Source organism: Oncorhynchus kisutch, linkage group LG14 (assembly GCF_002021735.2).
Source record: "Oncorhynchus kisutch isolate 150728-3 linkage group LG14, Okis_V2, whole genome shotgun sequence".
Taxonomy (NCBI): domain Eukaryota; kingdom Metazoa; phylum Chordata; class Actinopteri; order Salmoniformes; family Salmonidae; genus Oncorhynchus; species Oncorhynchus kisutch.
The window spans coordinates 47,885,826-47,911,187 of record NC_034187.2 but is presented as its reverse complement, the minus strand read 5'-3'; the positions used below and the strand labels follow the sequence as shown (position 1 = coordinate 47,911,187).

At 43.3% G+C, this 25,362-nt stretch overlaps 1 protein-coding gene across 3 annotated transcripts; it reads right to left on the bottom strand.

The window, feature by feature from the left end:
• Window positions 1–214: 214 nt before the first annotated feature.
• Window positions 215–25,290, bottom strand: LOC109903131 (tripartite motif-containing protein 46). Of its 3 annotated transcripts, none has more exons than XM_020499759.2 (12): window positions 24,810–25,266; window positions 18,789–19,053; window positions 18,448–18,601; window positions 16,873–17,071; window positions 16,636–16,782; window positions 16,149–16,244; window positions 15,370–15,623; window positions 7,227–7,348; window positions 6,205–6,543; window positions 4,910–5,139; window positions 2,620–2,687; window positions 215–2,325 (listed from the first exon to the last, which is right to left on the bottom strand). In XM_020499759.2, the coding sequence occupies exons 1-12, from the start codon at window positions 24,834–24,836 to the stop codon at window positions 1,860–1,862; spliced, it is 2,367 nt and encodes a 788-aa protein (XP_020355348.2). In that variant the 5' UTR covers window positions 24,837–25,266; the 3' UTR covers window positions 215–1,859. The 3 variants fall into 3 exon arrangements, with proteins under 3 accessions (XP_020355348.2, XP_031644325.1, XP_020355346.2); XM_020499757.2 differs by having other exon boundaries at window positions 216–2,325; window positions 25,144–25,290; XM_031788465.1 differs by having other exon boundaries at window positions 16,636–17,071; window positions 24,810–25,163.
• Between the last annotated feature and the right edge of the window lie 72 nt (window positions 25,291–25,362).

Sequence of the window (25,362 nt, the reverse complement as noted above, 5' to 3'; positions counted from 1 at the left end):
GGTTAAGCTGGTTGAGAGAATGCCAAGAGTGTGCAAATCTTTCATAAAGGCAAAGGGTGGCTACTTTGAAGAATCTCAAATATAAAATCTGTTTTTATTTGTTTAACACTTTGGTTACTACATGATTCCATGTGTTATTTCATAGTTTGATGTCTTCACTCTTATTCTACAGTCTATAAAATATTACAAATAAAGAAAAACCAGGGAATGAGTAGGTGTTTCCAAACTTTTGACTGGTACTGTACATCATTGGTCAAAACACTTGCAGTAGTCACCCCTATGCAGTTTTTAGGTTCCCCTCACAAAAATAGGTTAAAATAACTGTTAAATAAAAAGAGAATGGCAAGAGTGTTTTGACATGAAAGTACTCAGAAAATGTGACACATTTTGCAAAGGACAATACAAAGGACAATGAACTGAAGCTGGTTTGACTACTACTACCACCCATAACAATAAGGACAGATTTTGCTTATTTTCAGAATTTGTATTTATTTAGAGTTAATTGTTGGTCTATGTTTTTTATTTAAATTTTTTACAAACATTCTGCCAGCAGGAGAAGTCTACATTTCGTCTGCGTCCCACTTTTGACCAAGAATCGAGTTGATCGAAAGTAGTGCACGATATAGGGAATAGGGTGCCATTTCATAGACAACCTACATTTCTAGAAAGCTTATCATTCATAAGAAGCACTGCTCATTATTTACAATCAAGCCCACTTTGAAATAATCCAAAATATTCCCTAAAAGCCAAAATTATCATTAGCCAATGGTGATCAATATGATTATCAGACAAGTGAATTACTGCATTCTCGCTCCTTCTCCTACACACACACACACTGCAGAAGTTAAACATTGGAAAAACAATCAATGCACAAACGTATTAATCAAGAAGCAAGTGATAAAGGTGGTTGAAGCCGAAGCAGTATCATTCAGTTCCTAATTACAGTATTGCCTCATGTTCATGTTATCCACCTAACTAAATCTACTGTCTACTCAATTACAACAGTATTTAGTCCAGAGAAATCACTTTGGTTGGGGTTGTGATGGAGTGAGTGGGAAGATTTCACTAACAGTCAGGACTTTTTACCATTGGAGATACACAGACGTAGACGTGTGAAAAGTGTTAGTACACAGTGAAGGGGAACCTGTTACATTAAGTATCAAAAAACATAGATCCGTCAAATTCAAATCTGGACCTCAAAGCCAGTTCCACCAGAGACCCCAGATAGGTGCAATTAATTATCAGGTAGAACGGAAACCAGCAGTAGCCCAGACCTTGTAGGGTAAGATTTGAATACCCCTGACCTAGATGAACACCCAGACATAACATGACTGAGAAAGAGTGTTTCTAAACTATATCTGTTCTTGCATATATATATATATATATATATATATATATAAACATATATACTGTAAATATATACAGTATAGTGTGGTTAATAGTGCAAGTGTCAGAGATATAATGAGACATTACATAATTGCTGTGTGTGTAATTTGACAGCTCCTATTTAAGCAATTTAGTATTTCTGACTAAATAAAATGTGCAAACCTCAAAAATAATGCAGTAAAGTTAGACATTTGCATATTGGTTGCAATAAAAACTATTATTCTCATACAAATGAAATACAAAACACAATCTCTGAGGTTACTAACTTTTTGTTCCGGCCAAGTAAATAGCTTACAATTAACTTTACATTCTATGTCCAATCAATCACCTCAGATGATTGATGCGCGTTTTAAAGGCAATGTTACCGCATTTGCGGAGATCGCATTCAAGGTAAACGGTGCAGATGTTGTCACAATTGGAAATTACCTTTAAATGTCAAGCGCTCTACGCCGTGGTTTCGGATTGAATCTGGCCTAGTTATTCAGATTAGTGACACGTGGTTGGATGGTGACCCTCCTGACTGGAGTCTGGTCTGCCATCCGATTGGCCACAAGCTCCTGTAACTGCAGCGCCCCTCCGCCAATAAAACAGAAAGCCGGGCAAACGGGGCCGGAGCAATCGACAGGCCCTTCCCACAGTGGCCGGAGCGAGTGGGCATCGTAGAAAGTGACGCGACCCTTCTCGAAGTCAAGGCACACCCCGAGCCTGGGAGGCAGGGGATAGGTGAGGCCCGTAGGCGAGGAGGCGGGGATGTTCCCGTTGGAGATGGTGGGGCTGCGGCGAGGGCTGGTGCCATTGGCGGGGCAACCATGGTTGTTATGATGGTTGGGACCGTGGGGCAGGAAGATCTTGCCCATCCCCATGGTGAGGAAGGAGAAGGGGGGAGGGGAGTCCAGGGAATCCTCCGCCCCACTGTCATGACCACTGTCTGGGTCATAGCTAGAGAGAGAGAGAGAGAGAGAGATGAGTCATACATACACACACACACACACACACACACTAGGGCCTGTATTCATAAAGCAGAGTAGGAAGGCTGATCTTCATGTCCCCCTGTCCATGTAATTCTATTCATTACGCTGTAAAAGGCAAAACTGATCCTAGACCAGCACTCCTACTTTGAGACGTTTTTTTAATACAAGCCCTGATGTAGGTCAGTCTCTCCTCAACATATTTTCCATTGACTACTTCCTGTATTCCATGCACTTTACAGCCTTAAACTCCAGCACCACTCACCGGGGACTGGCCATGTCTTGGGGAAGATGAAACCACTCCTGTAGTTTGGCCTCTAGGCCCACCCCCACCTGCGGAACAGATAGAGGCACTGAAAAGGCGCAGCAGCATACAACGGGGTCTAAAATTATTGGCACCCTTGATAAAGATTAGCAAAAAAGACAGTATAAAATAATAATACAAATACTGAGCTATATTGTATGCTCCAGAATATTTTTAAATTACATTATTTTATACTAATACAATTGCTCAGAGAAATAGATTTTGTTTAACAAGAAATATTTATTTTCTCCGTTTAAATTGTTTTTGTCATCATTATTTTGACGGCAAACCCACCACTGGTGTGTGTGATAAAACAGCTCTATTTTCATTTAATCTGACCATAGCACCGGTTCCAATCGAAGTGCCAATGCCTTTTAGCAAACTCCAGGCATTTACATTTGTTGGATGACGTGAAAATAGAGATCTTTGGCCATGCATACCAGTGGTGGGTTTGTCGTTGAAAAATAAGTAACGCATAATCAGAAAAGAACCCCATATCTACTGTAAAATATGGTGGTGGATCTTTGATGTTATGGGGTTATTTTGCTTCCACTGGTCCTGGGGCCCTTGTTAAGGTCAATGGCATCATGAACTTTACCCAGTACCATGACATTTAAGGAAAAAAACTGGTTGCTTCTGTCATGAGGCTGAAACTTGGCTGCAAGTAGATCTTCCAGAAAGACAATAACCCAAAGCACACATCGATATCCACAACTGGTACATTTCCACAAACTCAACATTTTTCAATAGCCATATCTTCGGACTTGAACCCCATTGAAAACCTGTGGTTTGAATTGAATAGGGCAGTCCATAAGCACAGACGAAGGATATCAAGAATCCTGTACGGAGGTATGGTTTAGAATCCCTCCCAGTGTGTTCTCCAATCTCATAAAATATTTTTTCAAAAATAACTTGCATGGTGAGTTATTGAAAGGTATTGAAAATGGGGTGCCAATAATTTTGACCCCTGTCTTTTTTAGAAAAATACGAGCTGTTAACTATAACTCTTTCTCTGAGCAATAATAATATCATACAATATTATTATTTACACATTTGTTTTGCGTACAATATAGCCCAGTATTTTGTATAAATTTTTTGCTCATCTTTATCAAGGGTGCCAATAATTTCAGACCCCAGAGTGCATTATTACCCAAGAGGTCAACATGCAAAAACACATATGATCACACATTCATTTTCATACACATTTTTGCATATATCCTACAAAACCATACAAAATACACCACACCATCTACAGTACAGTAAGGGCCAATCCCTAATTGCTCTTTAACTTCACTAGGGTAGGGGCACTATTTTCACCTCCGGATGAAGTGTGCCCAAAGTAAACAGCCTGCTACTCAGGCCCAGAAGCTAGGATAGAAAACACTAAAGTTTCCAAAACTGTTCAAATAATGTATGTGAGTATAACAGAACTGATTTGGCAGGCAAAAACCAGAGAAAAATTCATCCGTGAAGTGGGATTGTCTGGTTGAAATATTATCGATTATTTAGGCTAAAAACAACCTGAGGATTTATTATAAACATTGTTTGACATGTTTCTACGAACTTTACGGATACTATTTGGATTTTTCGTCTGCCTGTTGTGACTGCATTTGAGCCTGTGGATTACTGAACAAAACGCGCAAACAAAACGGAGGTTTTTGGATATAAAGAGGGACTTTATCGAACAAAACAAACATTTATTGAGTAAATGGGAGTCTTGTGAGTGCAACCATATGAAGATCAAAGGTAAGTTATTAATTTTATTGCTCTTCCTGACTTGTGTAACTCTACTTGGCTGGTAACTGTTTGTAATGATTTGTCTGCTGGGCGCTGTTCTCAGATAATCGCATGGTATGCTTTCGCCGTAAAGCCTTTTTGTAATCGGACACCGTGGTTGGATTAACAAGAAGTTAATCTTTAAACAAATGTATAACACTTGTATGTTTTATGAATTTTTATAATGAGCATTTCTGTTTTTGAATTTGGTGCTCTGCAATTTCACTGGATGTTGGCCAGGTGGGATGCTACCATCCCACGTCCCCTAGTGAGGTTAAGCCCTATGCAGTAGCGGAGATCTGTGAGGATTTGATTGGTATAAGAAATATGGGTAAACGTCCACCTAGCCTATCAGAGGTCAAGGTGGAGTTATTACCAAATGGATTTCCCCTGTCAAATCCTCTCAGATCTCCACAGGTGAATAGGGCACGGGGCTTTGGGATTGGGCAAAACTCTTCCCAGCCATTCCACTTGCCTTGACCAGATAGGAACCGGGCTCCACTGAGCATGCCCAGTAGTGCCTGCCCTGGGTGATGGCCACGTCGCCCACCAGCAGGTCTGCAGTCAGGTGACAGGAAGTGAGCGCTAGGTCGGCGGCCTGCAGCAGGGACAGACCGGGGACGCTCCGGGCGCAGCGCTGTTCCTTACTCACCACCAGCCGGTCGGCATGGAGACCCCAGCGAGAGTCCAGGTAAAAATTTAACACTGAGAGATGAAGGCAGGGGAGGAGAGTGAGATGGAGGGAGGCAGGAGGAGAGGGAGAGAGGGAGGGAGGGTGGAAGGAGGAGTGCATTTTTAAGGAAAGAGAGAAGCGGGAAGGGGGGGGGGGTTTGATGGGATGGAGTAAAGAAGTGAAATAGGAGAGAGGTAGAAGATAAGGGTACAGAGGAGGTAAATACAGGGATAGACTTAGACTTAGAATCAGGGCAAGGAAAGAACTGAGAGCTTTAAGAGAGGAGGAGAGGTATGGACAACATGCAAGTCCTCTGGAATGAGGAGAGGAGACAAGGACTAATAGAAAGCGAGTCAAACTGTCCATCAACAAACTGGAAACGGATAGAAAACATTCAAAGCCAAAGGTCAATCAAAAGAGGGGATGCATCTTTCCTAAACTGGGATAATTTTGGGGATTAATATTCCTGAGGGAAATATCACAGGATAGAATACTTTACCAGGGGAGACAAGGGATACATTGACCACTTCTCAGACCCATTAGCATGGATCTCAACCAACCAAATTGATTTGTCAAGCCTCAGGTCTTAACAAACAGCAAACCTCATCAACACACTCTGAGATTTCATTATGGGAGAGAGGGAGAAAGAGGGTGGCTGGGAGAACAAGAGATGCATGGTATACATGTAAAAGAGGTAGAGATATGTGCAAAGCAACAAGAGGAAAAAGGAGAAAGGGTGTAGATGCTCACACTAACAGGCAGAGGTAGAAATGTGGATTGGGAGATTGGATCTAGGAGCGGAATGAGTGAGATGAGGAGAGATATGTGAAGACAAAGTGTAATGAGGAAAGAAGCTGGGTTGGATAGAGAGATGGGATGGGTAAAGAGAGGGATGGGAGGAGAGATGGATGGTATGGGCAGAAAGAAGTATGGGAATGGGCAGAAAAAGAGACATTTGTCATTAAGATGATCTCCATGGATACTGTTCTGATGTATACCAGCTATACCAAGACTTATGAGGCCAAGTGTGTGTGTTCGTGTGTGTGCGCGTGTGTGTATAGTGTGTGTGCGCCTTTAGAAAAGTGTATAGACCTCACCTGGTGCTGGCGGGGTGTGTAGGTACACCTCCTCACTGTACTCCCCGAAGCCGGCCTTGTTGCAGCCTCTCACCCTCAACACATACACACTGTCCATCTCCAACCTGTCAATCACAGCACTGGTCCCACCCACTTCCTCCAGCCGCTGCCAGCCCCAGCGGGCCGCAGCCAATCGTCCTTGGATACCACCTCTGGCCCCGCCTCCTGGCACCACCCCACGGCGACGGAACTCTACAGAGAAGTGCCAGGCGGGAGCGGATTCCTGAGGCAGCCGCCAACACAGAAAAAGCTGGTCATAGGCCAGGGTCTTTTGGGTGTCAATGACAGGGGCCAGAGGGGCTGATGGGAGAAAACATTACAGCTGTCAGTCAGATGTTAGATTCACAAACATACAATTCTCTCTGGCTTGATTATACTGTATATGCAATACTACCAGATGTTCATTACAGTTTGTGGGGAAGCCTAGTGGTTAGAGCGTTGGACTAGTAACCGGAAGGTTGCAAGTTCAAACCCCCGAGCTGACAAGGTACAAATCTGTCGTTCTGCCCCTTAACAGGCAGTTAACCCACTGTACCTAGGCAGTCATTGAAAAAAAGAATTTGTTCTTAACCGACTTGCCTAGCTAAATAAAAGGTCAAATAAATAAATAAACAGTTTGTAAAGAAATCAAATCTTATTTGTCACATGCACCCGAATACGTAGACCTTACCGTGAAATACATAGTTGAAGACGCAGTAATATGACATAATTAAAGGTAGACTCAGCGAGATGACGTTGCCTTAACCCTCTGGCTGACTCTATCCTCCTTCATATCCCCCTCCGTTATCCTCCTCTCTCTCTGGCTGACTCTATCCCTCCATGCCCCCCTAGACTTCATCTTCCTCTCCTCTCTCTCTGGCTGACTATCCCTCTATGCCTCCCCAGCCACCTCCTCTTATCCTCTCTCTCTGGTGGACTCTATCCCGCTACCCCTCCCTAGCCCCCGGTCCCCTCCTTTATCTTTTTCTCCTCCTCTGTCTCACCCTGGATGAACTGCAGGTCTGTGAGGAGTTTGAGCTCTTTGGAGACATCCAGCTGGAAGTGTCTGAAGGAGGGATCAGCGGCCAGAGAGAAACACTGCAACCCCTCGATGGACGTGGATAACCTTGGAGAGAGCGGGGAGGGGGGCGGGGAGATGGAGAGAGGGGAGGGAGAGAGAAAGAGAGATACATTTAGATGAATTGTTTGGGAGTAGACGAGAGATACAACAAGTTGGGAGAGGGAGACAATTTTATCATTAGGGTAATACACACAGAGATAGGCAGTATTTCTGTAACATGTACACTACCAGTCAAAAGTTTTAGAACACCTACTCATTCAAGGGTTTTTCTTTATTTCTACTATTTTCTACATTGTAAAAGAGTTTGCAAAGCTGTCATCAAGGCAAAGGGTGGCTATTGGAAGAATGTCAAATATGAAATATATTTTGACTTGTTTAATACTCAGAACACCAAACAAAAACCGGAATCACAACCGTCACATTCTGCCAGCTTCACAGAGCTAACAAAAAACAAGATCCCACAACATAGGTGAGAAAACGGGCTACCTAAGTTTGATTCCCAATCAGAGACAACGATAGACAGCTGCCTCTGATTGGGAACCACACTCAGCCAAAACCAAAGAAATACAAAACATAGAATGCCCACCCCACATCACACCCTGACCTCACCAAATAGAGAAATAAAATGTCTCTCTGAGGTCAGGGCGTGACAAGTACATATGCAGAGGGTTAGGCAAATTAACGTAGCAGGTTAGGAGAATTAGGCTAAGCTGTATCCCATCAAGACATGATCCCAAAAAAAGGCCAATAATAATACCCAGTGTGCTTTGCAGTTCATTTTGGAATGTTCATTTTCACATACAGTGACTTATTTCACATTCTGTTGTGTTACAGCCTGAATTCAAAAGAGATTAAATAAAACATTTTCTCACCCAGCTACACACAATACCCCATAACGACAAAATGAAAACATGTTCACATTTTTGGGGGCAAATTTATTGAAAATTAAATACAGAAATATTAAAATGTACATAAGTATTCACACCCCTGAATCAATACATGTTACAATCACTTTTGGCTGTGATTACAGCAGTAAATCTTTATGGGTAAGTCTCTAAGAGCTTTGCACACCTGGATTGCACAATATTTGACCATTATTCTTTTTTACATTCTTCAAGCTCTGTCAAGTTGATTGTTGACCATTGTTAGACAGCCATTTCCAAGTCTTGCGATAGATTCTCAAACCGATTTTAGTCAAAACTGTAACTCAGCCACTCAGAAACATTCAGTGTCATCTTGGCAAGCAACTCAGTGTAGATTTGGCCTTGTGTTTCAGGTTATTGTCCTGAATAAAGGTGAATTTGTCTTCTAGTGCCTCTAGGAAAGCAGACTGAACCAGGTTTTCTTCTAGGATTTTGCCTGTGTGTATCTCTATTCTATTTATTTTCTATCCTAAAAACCTCCCTAGTCCTTGCAGATTACAAGCATACCATAACATGATGCAGTCACCACCATTCTTCAAAAAATATGAAGAGTGATACTCAGTTATGTGTTGTTGGATTTGCCACAACGCTTTGTATTCAGGACAAAAAGTTCATTTCTTTGCCACATTTTTTGCAGTATTATTTAAGTGCCTTGTTGCAAACAGGATGCATGTTTTTGTATTTTTATTCTGTACAGGCTTCCTTCTTTTCAGTCTGGAGTAAATACAATGTTGTTGATCCATCCTAAGTTTTCTCATATCACAACCATTAAACTCTGTAACTCTTTTAATATCACCTTTGGCCTCATGGTAAAATCATGGTAAAATCATGGTAAAATCCCTGAGCAGTTTCCTTCCTCTTTGGCAACTGAGATAGGAAGGACGCCTCTAGTCTAATTAATAACTTCACCATGCTCAAAGGGATATTCAGCATCTGCTTTTTTAACCTTTTTTTTTTACACATCTAGCAATCAGTCCCCTTCTTTGCGAAGCTTTGAAAAACCTCCCTGGTCTTTGTGGTTGAATCAGTGTTTGAAATTCACTACTCGATTGAGGGTCCTTACAGGTTTGAAACTAACTATATGTTTGGGGTACAGAGATGGGGGTAGTTATTAAAAATCAGGTTAACCACTATTATTGAACATGGAATGAGTCCATGCAACTTATTATGCAAATTGTTAAGCACATTTTTACTTCTGAACTTATTTAAAACATAGGGGTTGAATACTTATTGACTGAAGACATTTCAACTTTTAATTTTTTATGAATTTCTAAAAACATAAACATTCCACTGTGAAATCATGGGGTATTTGTGTGTAGATCGGAAGGCACTGTACATGTTTCATGCCACGGATCCAGTGTCAGTCAGACAAACTATCATTGGAAACAGTGAACACCGGTTGGAGCACAACTAAACTCAGCAAAAAAAGAAACGTTCCTTTTTCAGGAGCCTGTCTTTCGAAGATATTTCATAAAAATCCAAATAACTTCACAGATCTTCATTGTAAAGGGTTTCAACACTGTTTCCCATGCTTGTTCAATGAACCATAAACAATTAATGAACAATTAATGAATTAATTGCCCACCGCTTTTCAGGCGGTGGGCAATTAAGGTCACAGTTATGAAAAGTTAAGACACTAAAGAGGTCTTTCTACTGACTCTGAAAAACACCAAAAGAAAGATGCCCAGGGTCCCTGCTCATCTGCGTGTGTCACGCCCTGACCTGAATATTCTTTGTTTTCTTTATATATTTTGGTTAGGTCAGGGTGTGACATGGGTGATGTACAGTGGGGTAAAAACTTACAGTGCCTTGCGAAAGTATTTGGCCCCCTTGAACTTTGCGACCTTTTGCCACATTTCAGGCTTCAAACATAAAGATATAAAACTGTATTTTTTTGTGAAGAATCAACAACAAGTGGGACACAATCATGAAGTGGAACGACATTTATTGGATATTTCAAACTTTTTTAACAAATCAAAAACTGAAAAATTGGGCGTGCAAAATTATTCAGCCCCTTTACTTTCAGTGCAGCAAACTCTCTCCAGAAGTTCAGTGAGGATATCTGAATGATCCAATGTTGACCTAAATGACTAATTTTTTTATTTTATTTATTTTACCTTTATTTAACCAGGTAGGCAAGTTGAGAACAAGTTCTAATTTACAATTGCGACCTGGCCAAGATAAAGCAAAACAGTTCGACAGATAAAACGACACAGAGTTACACATGGAGTAAAAACAAACATACAGTCAATAATGCAGTATAAACAAGTCTATATACAATGTGAGCAAATGAGGTGAGAAGGGAGGTAAAGGCAAAAAAGGCCAAGATGGCAAAGATGAAATAATGATGATAAATACAATCCACCTGTGTGTAATCAAGTCTCCGTATAAATGCACCTGCACTGTGATAGTCTCAGAGGTCCGTTAAAAGCGCAGAGAGCATCATTAAGAACAAGGAACACACCAGGCAGGTCCGAGTTACTGTTGTGAAGAAGTTTAAAGTCGGATTTGGATACAAAAAGATTTCCCAAGCTTTAAACATCCCAAGGAGCACTGTGCAAGCGATAATATTGAAATGGAAGGAGTATCAGACCACTGCAAATCTACCAAGACCTGGCCGTCCCTCTAAACTTTCAGCTCATACAAGGAGAAGACTGATCAGAGATGCAGCCAAGAGGCCCATGATCACTCTGGATGAACTGCAGAGATCTACAGCTGAGGTGGGAGACTCTGTCCATAGGACAACAATCAGTCGTATATTGCACAAATCTGGCCTTCATGGAAGAGTGGCAAGAAGAAAGCCATTTCTTAAAGATATCCATAAAAAGTGTTGTTTAAAGTTTGCCACAAGCCACCTGGGAGACACACCAAACATGTGGAAGAAGGTGCTCTGGTCAGATGAAACCAAAATTGAACTTTTTGGCAACAATGCAAAACGTTATGTTTGGCGTAAAAGCAACACAGCTCATCACCCTGAACACACCATCCCCACTGTCAAACATGGTGGTGGCAGCATCATGGTTTGGGCCTGCTTTTCTTCAGCAGGGACAGGGAAGATGTTTAAAATTGATGGGAAGATGGATGGAGCCAAATACAGGACCATTCTGGAAGAAAACCTGATGGAGTCTGCAAAAGACCTGAGACTGGGACGGAGATTTGTCTTCCAACAAGACAATGATCCAAAACATAAAGCAAAATCTACAATGGAATGGTTCAAAAATAAACATATCCAGGTGTTAGAATGGCCAAGTCAAAGTCCAGACCTGAATCCAATCGAGAATCTGTGGAAAGAACTGAAAACTGCTGTTCACAAATGCTCTCCATCCAACCTCACTGAGCTCGAGCTGTTTTTCAAGGAGGAATGGGAAAAAATTTCGGTCTCTCGATGTGCAAAACTGATAGAGACATACCCCAAGCGACTTACAGCTGTAATCGCAGCAAAAGGTGGTGCTACAAAGTATTAACTTAAGGGGGCTGAATAATTTTGCACGCCCAATTTTTCAGTTTTTGATTTGTAAAAAAAGTTTGAAATATCCCATAAATGTCGTTCCACTTCATGATTGTGTCCCACTTGTTGTTGATTCTTCACAAAAAAATACAGTTTTATATCTTTATGTTTGAAGCCTGAAATGTGGCAAAAGGTCGCAAAGTTCAAGGGGGCCGAATACTTTCGCAAGGCACTGTATTTAGTCAGCCACCAATTGTGCAAGTTCTCCCACTTAAAAAAATGAGAGAGGCCTGTAATTTTCATCATAGGTACACTTCAACTATGACATTGTAGGATTTTTTATGAATTTATTTGCAAATTATGGTGGAAAATAAGTATTTGGTCAATAACAAAAGTTTATCTCAATACTTTGTTATATACCCTTTGTTGGCAATGACGGAGGTCAAACGTTTTCTGTAAGTCTTCACAAGGTTTTCACACACTGTTTCTGGTATTTTGGCCCATTCCTCCATGCAGATCTCCTCTAGAGCAGTGATGTTTTGGGGCTGTTGCTGGTCAACACAGACTTTCAACTCCCTCCAAAGATTTTCTATGGGGTTCAGATCTGGAGACTGGCTAGGCCACTCCAGGACCTTGAAATGCTTCTTACGAAGCCACTCCTTCGTTGCCCGGGCGGTGTGTTTGGGATTATTGTCATACCCAGCCACGTTTCATCTTCAATGCCCTTGCTGATGGAAGGAGGTTTTCACTCAAAATCTCATGATACATGGCCCCATTCATTCTTTCCTTTACACGGATAAGTCGTCCTGGTCCCTTTGCAGAAGAACAGCCCCAAAGCATGATGTTTCCACCCCCATGCTTCACAGTAGGTATGGTGTTCTTTGGATGAAACTCAGCATTCTTTGTCCTCCAAACATGACGAGTTGAGTTTTTACCAAAAAGGTATATTTTGGTTTCATCTGACCATATGACATTCTCCCAATATTCTTCTGGATCATCCAAATGCTCTCTAGCAGATGCTCTCTTCAGACGGGCCTGGACATGTACTGGCTTAAGCAGGGGGACACATCTGGCACTGCAGGATTTGAGTCCCTGGCGGCGTAGTGTGTTACTGATGGTAGGCTTTGTTACTTTGGTCCCAGCTCTCTGCAGGTCATTCACTAGGTCCCCCCATGTGGTTCTGGGATTTTTGCTCACCATTCTTGTGATCATTTTGACCCCACGGGGTGAGATCTTGCGTGGAGCCCCAGATCGAGGGAGATTATCAGTGGTCTTGTATGTCTTCCATTTCCTAATAATTGCTCCCACAGTTGATTTCTTCAAACCAAGCTGCTTACCTATTGCAGATTCAGTCTTCCCAGCCTGGTGCAGGTCTACAATTTTGTTTCTGGTGTCCTTTGACAGCTCTTTGGTCTTGGCCATAGTGGAGTTTGGAGTGTGACTGTTTGAGGTTGTGGACAGGTGTCTTTTATACTGATAACACGTTCAAACAGGTGCCATTAATACAGGTAACGAGTGGAGGACAGAGGAGCCTCTTAAAGGAGAAGTTACAGGTCTGTGAGAGCCAGAAATCTTGCTTGTTTGTAGGTGACCAAATACTTATTTTCCACCATAATTTGCAAATAAATTCATTCAAAATCCTACAATGTGATTTTCTGGATTTTTTTCTAATTTTGTCTTTCATAGTTGAAGTGTACTTATGATGAAAATTACAGGCCTCTCTCATCTTTTTAAGTGGGAGAACTTGCACAATTGGTGGCTGACTAAATACGTTTTTGCCCCACTGTATGCGTTTTTGTACTGTCTAGGGGTTTTGTAGGTTTATGGGGTTGTTTACCATCTAGGTGTTTATGCATGTCTATGGTTGCCTAGATTGGTTCTCAATTAGAGGCAGCTGTTTATCGTTGTCTCTGATTGGGAACCATATTTAGGCAGCCATCTTCTTTGGGTATTTCGTGGTTATTGTTGATGTCTAGTTGCCTGTGTCTGCACGTTTGTAGTATAGCTTCACGTTCGTTTTGATATTTTGTTTGTTTGTTTAGTGTACTTCGTGTTTGTTTTCATCTATCATTAAATGGATGTATTCACATCACGCTGCTCTTTGGTCTCCTCACTACGACGTTCGTGACAGCGTGAACGTGCCTTAGTCATGCTGCAAGGGGGCATGAGGACTGCAGATGTGGCCAAGGCAATGAATTGCAATATGAGACGCCTAAGACAGCGCTACAGGGAGACAAAACGAACAGCTGACCTCCCTTGCAGTGGCAGACCACGTGTAACAACACCTGCCCCTTGATCGGTACATCAGAACATCACATCTGCGGGACAGGTACAGGATGGCAACAACAACTGCACGAGTTACACCAGTAACGCACAATCCCTTCATCAGTGCTCAGACTGTCCGCAATAGGCTGAGAGAGGCTGGACTGAGGGCTTGTAGGCCTGTTATAAGGCAGGTCTTCACCAGACATCACCGGCAACAACGTCGCTGGGCCAGACAGGACTGGCAAAAAAGTGCTCTTCACTGACGAGTCACGGTTTTGTTTCACATGGGGTGATAATCGGATTTGCGTTTATCGTCGAAGGAATGAGTGTTACACTGAGGCCTGTACTCTGGAGGGGGATCGATTTGGAGGTGGAGGGACCGTTATGCTCTGGGGAGGTGTGTCACAGCATCATCGGACTGAGCTTGTTGTCATCGCAGGCAATCTCAACGCTGTGCGTTACAGGGAAGACATCCTCCTCCCTCATGTGGTACCCTTCTTGCGGGCTCATCCTGACATGACCCTCCAGCATGACAATGCCACCAGCCGTACTGCTTGTTCTATGCGTGATTTCCTGCAAGACAGGAATGTCAGTGTTCTGCCATGGCCAGCGAAGAGCCCAGATCTCAATCCCATTGAGCACGTCTGGGACCTGTTGGATTGGAGGGTGAGGGCAAGGGCCATTCCCCCCAGAAATATCCCGGAACTTGCAGGTGCCTTGGTGGAAGAGTGGGGTAACATATCACAGCAAGAACTGGCAAATCTGATGCAGTCCATGAGGAGGAGATGCACTGCAGTACTTAATGCAACTGGTGGACACACCAGATACTGACTGTTACTTTTGATATTGACCCCCCTTTTGTTCAGGGACACATTATTCCATTTCTGTTAGTCACACGTCTGTGGAACTTGTTAAGTGTATGTCTCAGGTGTTGAACCTTGTTATGTTCATACAAATATTTACACATGTTAAGTTTGCTGAAAATATACGCAGTTGACAGTGAGAGGACGTTTCTTTTTGAGTTTAACAAAGAACAACATCACTAAAACAACGCCATGTTATTTTGATCTAACAGGTATAATGGTTCCCTCTTGTGTCCATTTGTTATTTTGCTGGTGATGTGGGATGAGCAACGAAAACACACAGAAAAAGGAAAGAAGCATAGACAATAGACATTGATAGAAGGAGTGGGAGTAGAAACGGAACAATAACAGAGAAACAAACAAACAAAGGAACAGAAAAATGAACAAACAACAAAACTAGGGAGTTAAAGAGTCCTGGATATGCGTCCCTAATAGCACACTATTCCCTACAGTGCTTTTGACCAGAACCCTATGTGAAATAGGGTGTTATTTGTATAACAATAGGGTGCTATTTGTTTAAGTTGCCACGCTGTCTGCTGTTCAGCCAGTCAGACCTATTGTGTGTACCTGCTGTGTGTCTGGCGCGCTGCCTGGACGAAGCAGGGCGGGTCCGTCTCCTTCAGCAGCTCCTGGGACAACGCCATGAGGCCTGCATGCTCCAGCAGGCTCCGCCTCTCCGCAACCTGGCCCGCCAACGCCTCGCCCCGCTTCTGCCTCGCCCTCTCCAGGGCCTCGGTCAATGAGGCGTGGCGCTCGGCGAGGAGGGCAGTCAGGTCCCTCACGCTCTGAGACAGCTGCTCCCGTGCCGCTACGCTGTTGGCCTGGGGACAGACAGCAACACACAGGGAGGTTAGGACCATAGAGATATACTGTATATGAATCTATATTATTCTAGAGTTGTGTTCTATTTCATTCTGTGATTAACACTGGCTACGCAGTTCAACAGTCAGACAGCAACACATAGAGAGGTTAGGTGGACCACAGAGATGATGTATTACACAGCAACACACAGGTTAGGACCATAGAGCAAGATATTTTATATACAGAATACAGTAGCATATGATGTTTACTGTGGTAAACAATGTTGTCCATCGTGGTGTGGTCAGTAGGATCAATGATCCTAATTTGCCTAAATATTCTGAAATAACTTGAAATGGCCATGGTCTAATTGACTCAACAACCAAAAACACATGTCGAAGTTGAACTTTCTTCACAAACCAGAAAATCTATAGTTATTGCTGGCTCTTTATCAAAGTTAGCTGGCTAACTCATTGATACTGCTTGGTAGTATACTCCTCTGGTGGGGTATTTCTGGAGCTCTGCAGACTGCAGTATTATTTAGTCACCTCTGTCTGAGTGATGGCACTCTCCAGCTGTGTGATCTGGCCCAGCACCGTCTCTTGGTTGGCCAGAACGTAGTTCATCTCCTTGGTAATCTTGTCCTGACAAATAAACAGTGACAACAAACAAAGAGTTTAACACCCAGACCAGACTTAAATCCTAATGCACAACAGTAGCTCTGTATTACACTACACTTTAACTGTACTCATCTCTTACACACTGGACGATCTAAACCCGCAGTTCAATGGCTACTCTTACCCCTTTCCTGTCATGCACTGTACTACTAGACTAACCACCAACCATTGAGGGCCAATCTCCATTGCATGTGATATCCACTAATGCCACTGAGTATAACAACTATTGCCATTTAGCAGATACTTTTATGCAAAGCAGCTAAAAGATATTACATACATTATTCAGTATATTGTACAGTATGAGGCCAATGCAGGAACCATGCCATAACCAATTAAGCTATTGCATCCAGATGCCCACCTTGAGAGTCTGGTAGGCCTGGGCGACTGGCGCCACTTTGTGCCCGGCGTGTACGCGGCGCAGCTTGCAGAGCGGGCACAGCAACCGCTGGCACGTCCTACAGTAGAAGTGCAGACGCTCCTGGTCATGCTCAGGACACGACAGAACCTGGAGGAGTAGAGGCAAGAGGGATGAGAGAGAGGAGAGAAGAGAGGGATGAGAGAGGACAGAGAGGGATGAGAGAGAGGCAGGCCTCACCTTGGGCCTAAAGTTGAGGGTGGGCTGGACGTGTTCGTGCTGGGCGCGCGGTGTCCCCCAGGGGTGGTAGAGCTTGAAACACTCGTTACAGAAGCTGGCTCTGCAGTCGGCGCAGCCCTTAGTGGCCTCCAGGGACTGGGGAGGCTTGCAGAACTGACACATCACAGCCACACTGCCTAGGCTCACTGTGTGTCTGTACCTGAGAGGAGGAGGAGGGGAGAGAGGGAGTGGGGGGGAGGAGAGGGGAATGATTAAAGGGAGGAGGATAGGGGAGAGAAAGAGAGATCATTGGGCGAATTAGGGCTGGATCGTAGTGGAAAGGGGGTGAGTGAGGGCGAAAAGAAGTGGAAAAAAAGAGAGACAAAAAATAATACAGTGGAAGGAGAAAACGGTGCCAAGACAGAGAGAGAGTGGATGGGTAAGACATGGTGATAAATATCATAAAGAGATTACTGTACAGGGGGGAAATAAGTTGCTTGCAGTTACACTGCAGTAGTCCAGTGGAAGTGCAGTGTATGTCATGTTGCAGTAGTCCAGTGGAAGTGCAGTGTATGTCCTGCTGCAGTTGTCCAGTGGAAGTGCAGTGTATGTCCTGCTGCAGTAGTCCAGTGGAAGTGCCGTGTATGTCCTGCTGCAGTAGTCCAGTGGAAGTGCAGTGTATGTCCTGCTGCAGTAGTCCAGTGGAAGTGCAGTGTATGTCCTGCTGCAGTAGGTTGCAGGAGCTCTGCTAGCTTCCTCTCTAGCGCAGCTTCACGCTGATTAACAAGAGTCAGCACTTGGCACCCTATTCCCACTATGTAGTGCACTACTTTTGACCAGGGTCCGCGCTACTTTTTAGCAGGTTGCCATTTGGGACGCAGGACTTGGACACGCTCTCTCACTCACTATTTAAGGGGCTAAAGCTGCTACTAAGTGAAATGTTACACTATAGCCTACCCTGCAGCATAGAGGCATGTAACAACCGACCACCACACAGTGTGAATGCTGTTTTTATATGTATCTTTGTCTGAGTGTGTTTGTGCATGTGCATGTGTGTGTGCACGTGTGTGTGTGTCAGGGGCAGCAGGTAGCCTAGCGGTTAAGAGGTTAGGCCAATAACCGAAAGGTTGCTGGTTCAAATCCCCGACTAGGTGAAAAAACGGTCAAGGTGCCCTTGAGCAAGGCACGTAACCCTAACTACTCCTGTAAGTCGCTCTGGATAAGAGTGTCTGCTAAATGACTCAAATGTGAGATCTGAACCTCTTGGGAAACAAAAATCTTAAACAGAAAATCCTTCCCGATGGTGACACTGATTTTGCAGGCATTGAGGGCTACATCCTCCCTTACAGAAGAACCACGATTTCACGGAAAATTCAGAAAATCATTTGAAAACGTCATTTCGGAACACCAAATTTGATCATGTGTTTTGCATGTTATCACATTACCTTCACATAAGATCACGTGAAATTCTAAATTTTTCACGTAAGGGCTCACAAGACCATGAACCGACACCTCCACTCCATATGATTGTGCATACGCGCATGTGTGCGTGCGTGCATGTACAAGTGTAAGTGTGTATAAGTGTGTGTGTGTTACCTCTCTACAATGCGCTCCAAGGTGAGGTTACGCAGGCAGTCAGTCAGACCCTTCTCTCCCAGCTCTACCTCCCTCCCACAGGGCGGGCATGGAAATAACATTGCATGGGGTGGTTCCTTACGCCGTCGCCCCGGCGACAGATAGGTCCCAAATCCTGGATACAGGGTGGGAGAGGGGATGGGTAAAGTGTGGATGAGAATAGAGTAAAAACAAGAATCAGAGAAGGATGTGTGTATTCCCATCGCATCCCCAGACTAGTCCTATTGATCGTCACATTCGACATTGAATCTAAAGACACAAACACTCTCTCTCATGTGCACACACTCACACACAAACATTACCTGAACGTAGCACGCGGTCAATGGGTCTATGGTCGGCCTTGCTGGGCATGGGCCTGCGTGCCTGGTGGGGAGAGCGGGTGTTGGGGGTGGAGGCAGGAGAGTTGGGCTCGGGCGGCAACTCCGGAGGAGGGTAGCCATTTTGAACCAAGACCTCGGAGGCACACATCAGACAGACGCTGTGCTGACACGGCAGGACCACGGGCTGCTTGACGATCTCCTTACACACCGGGCAATGCAGCTCGCGCTCCATGCTCTTCATGTTAGACTGGGGAGGAGGGAGATGGAGAGAGTCAATGAATCACACAGGTACAGCAGATAGAGCATGGCGCCTGCAAGGTCAGCGTTGTGGGCCACTACTGTACGTCGCTCTGGTTAGAGTGTTTGCTAAATGACCGAAATGTAATGTAAATGGGGAGTCTCTACTACATTGATATTCAAGGGAATTACTGTAATTAATTGAACTAAAATGAACCCACCAAGACAACAACAAAAAAGGAGGGGGTCCAGGGATGAATTTATAATACATTTTTTGAAAAGAGACCGAAGTATGTACGGGACAGAAACAGAGGAATGACATGAAGAAAATTTAAGAGAGTTATAGAAATAAAACAAATAGCTGCACCACCAACTACAATAAACCGCAGCACTCAAGATCCATAAACATGCAAGTCACGAGAACACAGAGCACAGGAGATGAGCGGTCTCGGTAACTGAGTGAGATACAGAGAGGCTGAGAGGTTGAAGGAGGAGAGATAGGCTGGCATCCCAAATTACACCCTAGTCCCTATATAGTGCACTAACTTTGACCAGAGCCTTATGGCCTTGGTAAAAAAGAATGCACTATATAGGGCCATCGAACTGAACTATTGGGCCTCGAAGCCAATTCCACTGCATTTTTTCATTGTTCCCCTATAATCAGGGACTGATTTAGACCGGGACATCAGGTGAGTGTAATTAATTATCAGGTAGAACAGAAAATCAGGAGGTTCCGGACTTCGTAGGGTAAGAGTTGAATACTCCTGATATAGATAATAGAGTGCCATTTGGGATGCAGCCGTAGCGTGAGAGAGGGCAGAGATTTCTCTAGCTAAGTGTTAACATGTGACATTATGACAGTGGGCTTTATAAATAGCTGTCCTCAATGGGCTGTCAAAACAGTGTGAGATGCGTTAAATATCAATAAGGAAGGAGGACCAGACGTTTTGTAATTCCTGCACACGCCTGATCCGGAGTGTGTGTGTGTATGTGAGTTTGTGTGTGTGTGTGTGTGTGTGTGACCCCTGGTCCCGATGAGTTCATTCCACACACCTCTGCTGTATAGACAGGTGCTCCCTGCTGTCACACACACCATACCTGGGTGTATTCATAAAGTTTCCTGCAGAAGTGCTGATCTAGAATCAGTTGAGCCTTTTCAAGCATAATGAATAAGATCTATATAGACAGTGGGATCTGATCCAAGACCAGCACTTCTACTTTGAGACGTTTTATAAATACAGACCTAGATCGGAAGGATGAATGGAGGAAATGCATTTGTATTGCTAAAGATAGCGTGTCCCTTAGAGCTAGACAGTGGGCACTGATAGGTCCAAGACTAGGTGTGTTGCTTCTGTGGTTGCCCTTGACAGAGGTCTGAGACATAAAGCTCTGGCTAAAACAGCTAGCGGCTAGATTCTAGCTGTTTAACTTTTTAGATCATAATGAGTAAGATTACATGGACAGGGGGGACCTGATCCTAGATCAGCATTCCTACTCTGAGTGAAGGAAATTAATGAATTAATGAGTGAATGAGTGAGTGAATGAATGAAGGAAATCCCCCTGTAAACTGTAGCAGCGAAGGTGCTATCCAGAACCTAAAAGGGTTCTTCGGCTGTCCCCATAGGAGAACCCTTTGAAGAACCATTTTTGGTTGCAGGTAGAACCCTTTTCTACAGAGGGGTTCAACATTAAACCTAAAAGGGTTCTCCTATGGGGACAGCCAAAGAACCCTTTTGGAACCCTTTTTTATGAGAGTGTAACTGCTGCAGGAATGCATTAACACTGATAGCGCACACACACACACACACACACACACACATTGACATTCACACTCACTCTCACACTGACACTCACTCACACAAACGCGCACATACACACACACACACACACACACTGCCACAATTTAATCAGACAGATTATATTGAAAACCACTTAACCTAACATATCCATTATATTGATTGCAGAGGGGAGAGGGGAGAGGAAGAGGATAACAACCTCCCTTTGAATTTTCTAAACTAATCACATCCACTTGAATTACATTAACTGCATTTGATTATATGATATAAGCAACAATATAAACTGGGTGGTTCAAGCCCTGAATGCTGATTGGCTGACAGCTGTGGTACATCAGACCATATACCACTGGTATGACAAAACATGTATTTTTACTGCTCTAATTACATTGATAACCAGTTTATAATAGTAATAAGGCACCTCCGGGTTTTCTGGTATATGTGCAATATACCACAGCTAAGGGCTGTATCCAGGCACTCTGCGTTGTGTCGTGCTTAAGAACAGCACTTACAGTGAGGGAAAAAAGTATTTGATCCCCTGCTGATTTTGTACGTTTGCCCACTGACAAAGAAATGATCAGTCTATAATTTTATAGACCTCCATGCTTCACGGTTGGGATGGTGTTGTTGGGGTTGTACTCATCCTTCTTCTTCCTCCAAACACGGCGAGTTGAGTTTAGACCAAAAAGCTCTATTTTTGTCTCATCAGACCACATGACCTTCTCCCATTCCTCCTCTGGATCATCCAGATGGTCATTGGCAAACTTCAGACGGGCATGGACATGCACTGGCTTGAGCAGGGGGACCTTGCGTGCGCTGCAGGATTTTAATCCATGACGGCGTAGTGTGTTACTATTGGTTTTCTTTGAGACTGTGGTCCCAGCTCTATTCAGGTCATTGACCAGGTCCTGCCATGTAGTTCTGGGCTGATCCCTCACCTTCCTCATGATCATTGATGCCCCACGAGGTGAGATCTTGCATGGAGCCCCAGACTGAGGGTGATTGACCATCATCTTGAACTTCTTCCATTTTCTAATAATTGCGCCAACAGTTGTTGCCTTCTCACCAAGCTGCTTGCCTATTGTCCTGTAGCCCATCCCAGCCTTGTGCAGATCTACAATTTTATCCCTGATGTCCTTACACCCTCTCTGGTCTTGGCCATTGTGGAGAGGTTGGAGTCTGTTTGATTGAGTGTGTGGACAGATGTCTTTTATACAAGTAATGAGTTCAAACAGGTGCAGTTAATACAGGTAATGAGTGGAGAACAGGAGGGCTTCTTAAAGAAACCGTCCCAGGGAAGCGCATTTGCGTGCTCATCGTCCTCACAAGGGTCTTGACCTGACTGCAGTTCGGTGTCATAGCCGACTTGTGGGCAGATGCTCGCCTTCAATGACCACTGGCAAGCTGGAGAAGTGTGCACTTCACAGATGAATCCCGGTTTAAACTATGCCGTGCAGATTGCCGGGCAGTATGGCGCAGTGTGGGCGAGTGTTTTCAACGTTGTGAACAGAGTTCCCCATGGTGGTAGTGGGGTTATGGTATGGCAGGCATAAGCTATGGACAACGAACACAATTGCATTTTATCGATTGGCCATTTTTATGCACAGAGATACCTTGAAGAAATCCTGAGGCCCATTGTCTTGTCATTCATCACCTCATGTTTCAGCATGATAATGCACAGCCCAGTCAGTGTCTCAAGGATCTGTACACAATTCCTGGAAGCTGAAAATGTCCCAGTTTTTCCATGGCCTGCATATTCACCAGACATGTCACCCATTGAGAATGTTTGGGATGCTCTGGATCGATGTGTACGACAGCGTGTTCCAGCTCCTGCCAATACCCAGCAACTTCACACAGCCATTGAAGAGTAGTGGGACAATATTCCACAGGTCACAAGCAACAGCCTTGACCAACTCTATGCGAAGGAGATGTGTCGCGCTGCATGAGGCAAATGGTGGTCACACCAGATACTGTCTGGTTTTCTGATCCACACCCTTACCTTTTTTTTAAAGGTATCCATGACAACATATGCATATCTGTATTCCCAGTCATGTGAAATCCATAGATTAGCGCCTAATTTATTTATTTCAATTGACTGATTTCCTTGTATGTAAGTTAAATATGTTTAATTGTTACATGTTGTGTTTATTTTTTTGTTCAGTGTACAGTATATACGTTAACTATACACTACCTTTGGTCCAGCAGTTAACAGTTCTGAGCAGTTTGATTAAATGATAGTTAATTGTATTGTTAACAAATGACAAGAACATCATATCAAAAGTAGGCTTATTGCATTTTGAAAAGCAGATACTTCGATTGAATATGTATCCAACTTGAAAGAGTGATTTGATGCAATTAACAAGTGACTGTGAATTAATTTGTTGTACTCAGTCAATTTAAAATGTGCTTAGAGTTTTGAAACATGAGCCATTTTCGTTTGGATTTTTGTGTTTTACAGTTGTGAAAATATACCACATAGCCAGCCTACTTGTTGAAATTGCACCAAAGCGATTTTTTTTGTTGGTATTATATGAAGCAATACCAAACAATCCACACACATCATATCATAAAAAAACATGCAGACCTGGAGGTTAAAGAAAGATCATTTATAATTTACCAGCAGGACATGGTTAGAGATCCTGTCTCGCTGTCATTCACCAATGTCAAATCCGTCCTGTCCTTTCTTGTTCTGTTCAAAACAGCCGGTGACTAAATTAGCAATAGGCTAGACAGGCTATGCTACACTGGCTACAATCTATTGACGCCCATAAATTAGTTTTCCAAATAGGACCTATATTCCATTTTACAGCAAAAATGGATTTGCAATGCGATGTCTGTCTGTCACCGGTTTGGTTTCCAGAACACGCGTTGTGCTACAGCGTATTTCTTACCTTCAACTGGAATCGAGGCGCCATGATATGAAGGTTTCTTCCATAGTAATCTGAGCGACGCACCCAGAGGGGATAGTAGAAACTGAAAGCCGGGGGTATTTCTGCCCCGCCACAAGGTGTGGCATGGGAGAGTTGTGAGATGCAAATATTTAAGGACTCCCTTTTCATTCCTGTTAATATAGTGCGTAAAAAATAGTTATTTTCAGTCTCTCATTGTTCTTATTTTTCAAAACTAGGTTAGCCTATTGCGCTGTGCAATATTCGGTACCCTATTTTTTTTTATCTCCCCCTCTGCTGCGCAAGACCGCGCCGCTTTCCTGCATCCCGTCTCCATGGTAACGAGCATCCGTGGTCCCTGCGCATCCCCGGAGCATGCACAAAACGCCTAGCATTTTAGTTGCACGGCTTCTTCATTTGTTTCCAGTGTGTCTATTGTTGCATTTGAGTAGGCATATGGTCTACATTTCATTAGCATGTTTGTTATCCACCCAAAAAATATATATACATAGCCTAGTTCTCAAAAATGTTGCCCAAAAAGGGTAACGCCTATAAAAGGCCTATAAGTGGTTCAATACATTTGGTAGGCATCCACATATTTGCAGGTGAATTCAATGGAAATTGGAATATTGCCTAATGGGAATAGTATGGTAAATGATAGTGTTATTTAAAACATAAATATATGTTTCCGTTTGGTCTAGGTTGAAGAATATTTAGGCCATCATAACGAATTCATGACCACATTCAAGGTAGAGGAATGGGGTGGAAGGGGAATAGATTTGAAGGAAAACAGTGTATAGACAGGCCTATATCACCTAAAAAAGATACAAATGTGTTACATTGAGCCGTGTTAAATATTGGAAATGATGTCGTAGACTAATAAGAGGGGTCCGACAGATGCATATGGGGACGAATCATATACCTGAAAATAAATGGTGATCTGTTTCTGGTAGCCAAGGCTTTAGGCTACTGCCTGCATCATTAGCCTATAAAATGTAATAGGCTATTAGTAGACTACAACGGGGAAACAACAAACCATGTAAACATATACAAAACACTGACATGACCAGATACATGTTACTCACACTAATACGAACCAGAGCGTCCATCATTGAAGAAGTGAGCGTTCAATCCGAGTGTGCCTTCTTCGATGAATTAGACATGATAGGCCTACCGTTATCATAACAATAACAACAGGTGCCATGAAGGCAAAAACGGCTAAATAGATATTCATAACTCCTGGATCAATATAGCGTATTTAGCCATAATAGACATTTGCGCATTATTGGAAATGGACGCATGCGCATGAGCCTACAACCTCCAAAAAAACCTTAACAAAATAAAAAATGAAGCCAAATGGAAGAGAGAAATGGAATTTGTAACCAAATGAAATGAAAGCGAACATTAAAATGCACACACCATTCCAAATCCTGCCAGATTATGCGCTTGGTAGGCTACTCCCCACCTAGTCGTCTCTCAACCTTCATTTACCGAATCACATCAGCCTCGGAAATTCTGCCACGATTCAGTTTTTCTGTCTCTGTCGGGGTGAGGACTACAGTAGTCGGAGCATGCGTAATAAACCCGACCTGTTACTAAAAAGAGTGACCTCAATTTATTTATTTGTTTTACTTAAAA

Coding starts and splice junctions, on each gene's coding strand:
- LOC109903131 (XM_031788465.1), bottom strand. CDS start 24,836: ATGATGGACGCTCTGGTTCGTATTAGT. Junction 6,544..7,226: donor AGACCTGCAGTTCATCCAGG/GTGAGACAGAGG, acceptor TTCTCCCATCAG/CCCCTCTGGCCCCTGTCATT. Junction 5,140..6,204: donor ACACACCCCGCCAGCACCAG/GTGAGGTCTATA, acceptor TTCATCTCTCAG/TGTTAAATTTTTACCTGGAC.